Raw genomic sequence first — 8,748 nt, 5'->3', positions numbered from 1 at the left:
TCTGGATGGAGGTTGGGATGCCAGGAGAGCTGCTTCCGGCAGTGTCCAATAGGAGGCTTTGACTCCTGCCATTGCCTCTCCATGGTCTCTCCCTCACACCTGGGAGCTTTCATGCTTCCTTTCATGCTGACACCTCCTTGGTTTTAAAAGACCCTTTTATCCTGGTCACTATTTAATCCAGGAGACGGGCATCTTCCTCCTTATCAGAACCGGTTTGGGGCAAACACCCTTCGGACAAGTATCACCTGTTCATTATCATAGAATCATAGAATGGTTTGGGTTGGAAGGGACCTCGGGGAACATCTAGTTCCAACCCCCTGCCATGGGCAGGGACACCTCCCACCAGACCAGGTTGCTCAAAGCCCCATCCAGCCTGGCCTTGAACACCTCCAGGGATGGGGCAGCCACAGCTTCTCTGGGCAATCTGGGCCAGTGTCTCACCACCTTCAGAGTGAAAAATTTCTTCCTGAGATCTAATCTAAATCTCCCCTCTTTCAGTTTAACACCATTACCCCTCGTCCCATCACTACGTTCCCTTGTAAAAAGTCCCTCTCCAGGGACTGTAGGCCTCCTTCAGATACTGGAAGGGGCTCTAAGGTCTCCCCGGAGCTTTCTCTTCTCCAGGCTGAACCCCCCCAACTCTCTCAGCCTGTCCTCACAGCAGAGGGGCTCCAGCCCTCACAGCATCTCCATGGCCTCCTCTGGCCCCGCTCCAACAGGTCCCTGTCTCTCCTGTGCTGAGGCCCCAGAGCTGGAGGCAGCACTGGGGGGTGTCTCCCCAGAGCGGAGCAGAGGGGCAGAATCCCCCCCCTCACCCTGCTGGCCACGCTGCTGGGGATGCAGCCCAGGATGCGGGTGGCTTTCTGGGCTGCCAGCGCACATTGCCAGCTTCTGCTGAGCTTCTCATCCACCAACACCCCCAAGTCCTTCTCCTCAGGGCTGCTCTCAATCCATTCTCCACCCAGCCTGGATTTGTGCTTGGGATTGCCCCAACCCACGTGCAGGACCTTGCACGTGGCCCTTGTGCAACATCACCCGGGAGCAGAATCAGACCCTGGTGACGAGGTGAGGAGAGGGAGCCAACTGTCCCACACCTTGGTGCAGCACCCGGCTGGATGCAGGGTTGAGGGAATGATATCCAGAGCACAGTGAGAAGCTTCCCTGGGGAATCACAGAATGATATGGGGTTGGAAGGGACCTCTGGAGATCCTCTAGTCCAAACCCCCCTGACAAAGCAGGTCCACCCAGAGAAGATTGCACAGGAACGTGTCCAGGCGGGTTTTGAATGTCTCCAGAGAAGGAGACTCCACCACCCCCCTGGACAGCCTGTTCCAGGGCTCGCTCTGCCACCCTCAAAGGAAAGAAGTTCCTCCTCATGTTTAGACGGAACTTCTTATTCTCAAGTTTGCGCCCATTTCCTCTTGTCCTGTCACTGGGCACCACTGAAAAAAGACTGGCCCCATCCTCTTGACACCCACCTTCTAAGCTGGAGAAAGAGCTTTGAGGTTGCAGAGCAGAAGGTCACACCAGGCACACATGGGGAACACTGCAGAGCAGGAGGAAGCCCGGGCAGATACTGAAAACCAGCAATAATTTGATAAAAAACCATTTACAACTGCATCAGCCTCAACTGGAAGCTTCTCCAGCTCCAGAGGTGCCAAACACCCTGCAGCGAAACCCAGAAGAGCTGCAGCTCCTCAGTGTGGCTGGGAAATGTCTGGGTTCAGTACGTGGGGTTGGGAGCCAACAGCCAAGTGAGAAAAGTCCAAAGTTGGATCCTGATCACCAAAGAAAAAGCAACACGGGAATGCAAAATAGATGTGGGAATTAATTAGGGAGAGCATCTACTATTGCTAGCGGGACAGAATTAATTCCACAGCGAGATTTTGGCTACAGCGTGTGCAGGGGCTGGTCCAGGGTCAGGAGAAATGCCAATGAGGATTAAAACCAAGGAATTTACACAACTACTTTCTGGTTTTGTGGTTTTTTTTTTTTTTTTTTTTTTAAATATATGCTGCATGAAGGATCTTCCATTTTCATGGAAGAAAAATTAAATCCATCATTCCATTTTAAAATCATTCTGTGATTTTCACAATTAAAATAACCGAAAAGGAGGTGAATCAAAATGACTATCCTATTACAAATATCACAGAATCATCTGGGGTTGGAAGGGACCTCTGGAGAACATCTAGTCCAACCCCCTGTCAAAGCAGGGCCACCCAGAGCAGGTTGCACAGGAATGTGTCCAGGCAGGTTTTGAATGTCTCCAGAGCAGGAGACTCCACCACCTCTCTGGGCAGCCTGTTCCAGGGCTCTGCCACCCCCACCGGAATGAAGTTTCACTGAATTTCACTGAATTTTTTTTTTTTAGAGTTGGAAGGGACCATAGAGATCACCTAGTCCAACTCCCCTGCCGAAGCAGGATTGCCCAGAGCATGTCAGAGCATGTTACTCAGGACTGCATCCAGGCGGGTCTTGAAAATCTCCAAAGAAGGGGACTCCACAACCTCCCTGGGCAGCCTGTTCCAGGGCTCTGGCACCCTCACCGGAAAGAAGTTTCTCCTCATATTTAAATCGAACTTCCCATGTTCCAGCTTGTGCCCGTTGCCCCTTGTCCTCTCACTGGCAACCACTGAAAAGAGTCTGGCTCCATCCTCCTTCAACCCACCCTTCAGATACTTATAAGCATTGATAAGGTCTCCCTTCAGCCTTCTCTTCTCCAGACTAAAAAGACCCAGGTCCCTCAGCCTCTCCTCCTAAGAGAGATGCTCCAGGCCCCTCATCATCTTTGTAGCCCTCTGCTGTACCCTCTCCAGCAGTTCCCTGTCCTTCTTAAACTGGGGAGCCCAGAACTGGACACAGTACTCGAGATGGGGCCTCACCAGGGCAGAGCAGAGGAGGAGGATGACCCCTCTTGACCTGCTGGTCACACTCTCCCTGATGCACCCCAGGATGCCATTGGCCTTGGCCACAAGGGCACATTGCTGGCTCATAGTCATCCTCTTGTCCACCAGGACTCCCAGGTCTTTCTCCTCAGAGCTGCTCTCCAGCAGGTCAAGCCCCCAACCTGTATTGGTGCAGGGGGTTATTTCTCCCCAGGTGCAGCACCCTACACTTGAGTCACGTGTACACATGACACGCTTATATCAACACACTGTAATGGAACAGAAGAACAAGTAATTAAACATTTTAGTATTTAATCATAGCTTTGATTACGTGAGAGCGAGTAACGGTTCATTTCGCAAGCCATGGACGGTTGAACAGCTACAGCCGACTCGACGAAGCTCTCGGTGCAGAATCAGCTCAGCAGATGCATCCTTGTGACACGTCGCTGCCGGGAGGAATCCTCAGCGAACTGGGTAGAAATCCTCCAAAAGTTCTCCAATTCTTCTCTTTTCTGCAAGAGGCAAGGGGGGTGGAGGTGGGAAAAGCTAATCAGCACCCAATAACTGGATTTTATTAGAAAAGAAGACAATTTTCACCAAAATCTGCCATCACATTGCTGGGCTTAGCAACTACATTTAGGAAAACGCCATTTTTCACCCAGGCTCTAGGCCAGCAAGAGCCAATGGCGCTTCAGGTTTCCTGCCTTTTCTATTGATTCTTTTTTCACCCGCTCTGTTTATTTTCTGAATATTCATCGCGCCGTTTTTGAATCGACACGCACTGCAATTTTACAAGAATAAACAGTAAAAATGTGATTTGACAAGAATAAAACCTGTGATTTCTAATTTTCTTTATTTCTTTATTATATTATTATTAAATTATTTTCTTTATTTCTCCTTCAGTGGCACAAGTTTGGTCTGTTCTTACTTTTTTTTGCCTCTGCCATTTTTATATTAAAACAAGCTTTTAGTAGGAAGAGTTGGTCATCAAGGCAGCTGATAGAGCTATCAACCTCATGAAGTTCAACCAAGCCAAGTGCAGGGTCCTGCACCTGGGACGTGGCAATCCCAGGCACAAATACAGGTTGGGCGGAAAACGGCTGGAGAGCAGCCCTGAGAAGAAGGACTTGGGAGAGCTCGTGGATGAGAAGCTCAACATGAGCCAGCAATGTGCAGAAAGCCAACTGTATCCTGGGCTGCATCAAAAGAAGCGTGGCCAGCAGGGCCAGGGAGGTGATTCTACCCCTCTACTCTGTGCTCGTGAGACTCCACCTGGAATACTGTGTCCAGCTCTGGAATCCTCAACATAGAAAGGACATGGACCTGTCCATGCAGGACAGCATGGTCCTGCAGGTCCAGCAGAGGGCCACAAAGATGATCAGAGGGATGGAGCACCTCTCCTATGAAGACAGGCTGAGAGAGCTGGGGTTGTTCAGCCTGGAGAAGAGAAGGCTCCGGGGAGACCTCATAGCAGCCCTCCAATCCCTAAAAGGGCTATAGGAGAGATGGGGAGGGACTCTTGATCAGGGAGTGGAGCCATAGGATGACAGGTAATGGTTTTAAATTGAAAGAGGGGAGATTTAGACTGGATACTAGAAAGAAATTCTTTACTGTGAGGGCGGTGAGTCACTGTCCCAGGTTGCCCAGAGAAGCTGTGGCTGCCCCATCCCTGGAGGTGTTCAAGGCCTAGCTGGACAGGACTTTGAGCAACCTGGTCTAGTGGGAGGTGTCCCTGCCCATGGCAGGGGGTTGGAACTTGATGGTCTTTAAGGTCCCTTCCAACACAAACCATTCTATGATTCTATGATCCTATTAGAATAGAAATGGCTAATGGAAAATATCTATTTTCATATGATAAAATCCTTAATACTGTTGCAACAGATTGTTAATACACAGGAAAGAATTAGCAGACTTGCTAGAAAAGAACAGATTCTGCAAGCAGCCCTGCAACATCTTTACATACATTAGCACTTATTAATCTGTGCATTATTGCAGGCTGAGAACTTTTTAAAATACCAAGTTTTTATACCTGCTGCCTTGAAGTCTTCTGGGTGCTGCCGGACGTACTCAAACAACTCCCTGTCCAGCTTGGCGTGTATGTACTCCGTACGTTTAGTGAGGTAATAGCCAACAAACCATCCCACGGTAGTGAACAGGACCTGGCGGTGAACACCTGCAGCAGAAGGAGGAATGTTGCCCTCTCCTGGCCCCAGGCGGGCCTCCTGACATCCCCCAGGCCCCCAGACACATACCCCAGCTCCTCGCTTTGTCCCTGTGGTTGGCTCCCCCTGGTGCCTACAGCACCCTCACCTGCAGACCTCGCATGGCCCCTGTCAGCTCCCAGAGAAGCCCCCTCTCTTTGCCTCAGGGCTCCTTCCCTGTCCAGTCCACCCATAACCCTCAGAGGGTCACCTCAAATCCCCTCTGCCCCCATATGATGCCCCTTTCCCAGCCCCTTCTGATTACCTCCATCCCCGCAATGGACCCCTCACTCAGGGCTCTCTCCTCTTCACTCCTGCCCCTACAACCTTCATAGAGTCACCCCAAATCCCACAGAGCACCCCTCAGGGCTCCCTCCCCTTTCCCCTGCCCTATATCCCTTGAAGTCACCCCAAATACCAGATACTCCCTTCCGCAGACCCCTCAACCCCCTCTAGCCCTCCAGACCCTCAGCTCAGGGCCCCCTCCTCTTCCTATATTCCTCAAGATTACCCAAAATCCCACATACCCCCTCCTGCAGCCCCCTCTAACCCCACCACCCCCTCCCTTCAGGGCTCCCTCCCCTTCCCCTATATCCTTCACAGTCACCCCAAATCCCAGACACCCCCTTCACCAGCTCCCTCCCACCACCCCTAGCCCCTCACCTCAGGGCTCCCTCTCTTCATTCTCACCCCTACATCCCTTGCAGTCACCCCAAATCCCACATGCCCCCTCCTGCAGTCCCCTCTAACCCCCACCAACCTCTCCCTTCAGGGCTCCCTCCCCTTGTATCCCTCGGGGTGACCCCAAATCTCACATACCCCCTTCCGCAGCTCCATCTCACCCCTCTAGGCCCACACCTCAGGGCTCCCTCCTTTTCCCCCTGCCCCTGTGTCCTTCAGTCACCTCAAACCCCAGATACCCCAGCCCCTCACCTCAGGGCCACCTCCCCTTCCCCCTGCCTCTATATCCCCGAGTCACCCCAAACTCACATACCTCCTTTCCCAGCCCCCCCAACCCCCTTTGCCTCCCTGTCCCCTCACCTCAGGGCCCCCTCCCCTTCATTCCCGCCACTACATCCCTCACAGTCACCCCAAATCCCACATACCCACTTCTCTAGCCTCCCCCCCTGCCCCATCTTCCCCAGCCCCTCACCTCAGGCTCCCCTCCCCTTCATTCCCACCTCTGCATCCCTCAATATCACCCCAAATCCCACATACCCCCTTCCCCAGCCTACCCTCCCCCCCAATTCCCTCTAAACCCCTCATTCCCTCACCTCAGGGCCCCCTCCCCTTCTTTCCACCCCTATTTCCCTCACAGTCACCCCAAATCCCACGTAACCCTTCCCGCAGCCTCCTCTAACCCCGCCATTCCCTCACCTCAGACCTTCCCCCACCCCACCCTCCGCCCGCCATCCCCCTCTCCCATCCCCACGGCACCGGCTCGGATGACGGGCCGGTAGTTGAAGCCGTTATCCAGCAGGGCCGCGATCCAACCGGCCAGACCCAGCCAGGCCGAGCCCTTGTTGATGAGGGGGGGCGGCGGCAGGGACCGCGACTCGTCCGGGAGGAACACCATGGCGGCCGCCCCGCCCCAAGGTGACCGGGCGGAGCGGTGCGGCAGCGGCTGCCTCCGCCGCCCCCACCGCCGCGCACTCGGGTTCCGCCGCCCTTTTCGTTATTTCACCAAAAAAACACCCCAAAACCCCCCAAAAACTCAAACACACCCCCCCACACCCCTCATCCCACAAAATCGCCCCCTCACCAGATCGGGCGGATCTACCGGGGACCGAGTCCTGAGGGCTCTGGGTGAAGCGGCTCGGCCCCAGGGCACAGTGCTGGGGAGGCCTGTCTGTGACTAAATTAGAGGTTTAATTAAACACTAAAATCAAAACCCAGTTTCTTTTCAGAGCTCTTCTTGCCAACAGATTAAAGGCCAACACTACCATGTTGCTAGGGTTTTTTTTATTACTATGAAAATAACAGCAGAGGACCCCAAAGATGATGAGGGGCCTGGAGCATCTCTCTTAGGAGGAAAGGCTGAGGGACTGGGGGCTTTTTAGTCTGGAGAAGAGAAGGCTGAGGGGGGATCTGATCAACACCTATAAATACTTAAAGGGTGGGTGTCAAGAGGATGGGGCCAGTCTTTTTTCATAGAATCACCGAATCATAGAATCATAGAATGGTTAGAGTTGGAAGGGACCTTAAAGATCATCGAGTTCCAGCCCCCCTGCCATGGGCAGGGACACCTCCACTAGAGCAGGTTGCTCAAAGCCCCATCCAGCCTGGCCTTCAACACCTCCAGGGATGGGGCAGCCACAGCTTCTCTGGGCAACCTGTTCCAGTGTCTCACCACCCTCACAGGAAAGAATTTCTTTCTAGTATCTAATTTAAATCTCCCCTCTTCCAATTTAAAACCGTTACCCCTTGTCCTGTCACTACATCTCCTGACAAAGAGTCCCTCTCTGGCTCTCCTGGAGGCTCCCTTCAGATATTGGGAGGCTGCTATGAGGTGTCCCCGGAGCCTTCTCTTCTCCAGGCTGAACAACCCCAGCTCTCTCAGCCTGTCTTCATAGGGGAGGTGCTCCATCCCTCTGATCATCTTTGTGGCCCTCGGCTGGACCCGTTCCAACAGGTCCATGTCCTTGCTGTGTTGAGGACTCCAAAGCTGGACACAGTACTCTAGGTGGGGTCTCACGAGCGCAGAGTAGAGGGGTAGAATCACCTCCCATGACCTGCTGGCCACGCTTCTCTTGATGCAGCCCAGGATGCGGTTGGCTTTCTGGGCTGCCAGTGCACACTGCCGGTTCATGTTGAGCTTCTCATCCACGAGCTCTCCCAAGTCCTTCTCCTCAGGGCTGCTCTCCAGCCATTCTCTGCCCAACCTGTATTTGTGCCTGGGATTTTCCTGCACATCCCAGGTGCAGGACCCTGCACTTGGCCTGGTTGAACTTCATGTGGTTTGCACAAGCCCATCTCTCAAGCCTGTCCAGGTCCCTCTGGATGGTATCCCTTCCCTCCAGCAGGTCTACTAAGCCACCGAGCTTGGTGTCATCAGCAAACTTGCTGAGGGTGCACTCTACTGAACATAAGAAGTTCCATCTAAACATGAGGAGGAGCTTCTTCACTTTGAGGGTGGCAGAGCCCTGGAACAGGCTGCCCGGGGAGGTGGTGCAGTCTCCTTCTCTAGAGACATTCAAAACCCACCTGGACAAGTTCCTGTGCAACCTGCTCTGGGTGGCCCTGCTTTGGCAGTGGGGTTGGACTAGATGATCTCCAGAGGTCCCTTCCAACCCTATACCATTCTGTGATTCTGTGAAAATCATATTGAAACCATTGCAACAGCACCAGGATTGACACCGAATCACAGAATCGTTGAGGTTGGACGGGACCTTTGAGATCGAGTCCAACCATCAACCCAACACTGACAAAACCACCACTAACCCATGTCCCTCAGCACCACGTCTGCCCGGCTTTTAAATACCTCCAGGGATGGTGACTCCACCACTGCCCTGGGCAGCCTCTTCCCATGTTTGATAACCTGTTCGGTGAAGAATTTTTTCCTAATATCCAATCTAAACCTCCCCTGGGGCAACTTGAGGCCGTTTCCTCTTGTCCTATTGCTGGTGACTTGGGAGAAGAGACCAACCCCCCTGGCTACACCC

At 53.1% G+C, this 8,748-nt stretch overlaps 1 protein-coding gene across 2 annotated transcripts; it reads right to left on the bottom strand.

The window, feature by feature from the left end:
• Positions 1-2,005: 2,005 nt before the first annotated feature.
• NDUFC2 (NADH:ubiquinone oxidoreductase subunit C2) lies at positions 2,006-6,673 on the bottom strand. 2 transcript variants are annotated; one of them, XM_074153583.1, is made up of 4 exons: positions 6,524-6,662; positions 4,915-5,058; positions 3,614-3,616; positions 3,348-3,397 (listed from the first exon to the last, which is right to left on the bottom strand). In XM_074153583.1, the coding sequence occupies exons 1-4, from the start codon at positions 6,660-6,662 to the stop codon at positions 3,348-3,350; spliced, it is 336 nt and encodes a 111-aa protein (XP_074009684.1). The 2 variants fall into 2 exon arrangements, with proteins under 2 accessions (XP_074009692.1, XP_074009684.1); XM_074153591.1 differs by lacking the exon at positions 3,614-3,616 and having other exon boundaries at positions 2,006-3,397; positions 6,524-6,673.
• Positions 6,674-8,748: the final 2,075 nt, after the last annotated feature.

Source organism: Numenius arquata, chromosome 1 (genome assembly GCF_964106895.1).
Source record: "Numenius arquata chromosome 1, bNumArq3.hap1.1, whole genome shotgun sequence".
Taxonomy (NCBI): domain Eukaryota; kingdom Metazoa; phylum Chordata; class Aves; order Charadriiformes; family Scolopacidae; genus Numenius; species Numenius arquata.
The sequence above is the reverse complement of the archived record's forward strand: the minus strand, read 5'-3'. Positions and strand labels throughout refer to the sequence as shown.

What these genes read in the sequence shown, in the direction of transcription:
- NDUFC2 (XM_074153583.1), bottom strand. Translation starts at nt 6,662, where the DNA reads ATGGTGTTCCTCCCGGACGAGTCGCGGTCCCTGCCGCCGCCCCCCCTC. An exon ending in CCGGCCCGTCATCCGAGCCG is followed by an intron (nt 5,059 to 6,523) that starts GTGCCGTGGGGA and finishes CTTCTGCTGCAG; the next exon opens with GTGTTCACCGCCAGGTCCTG.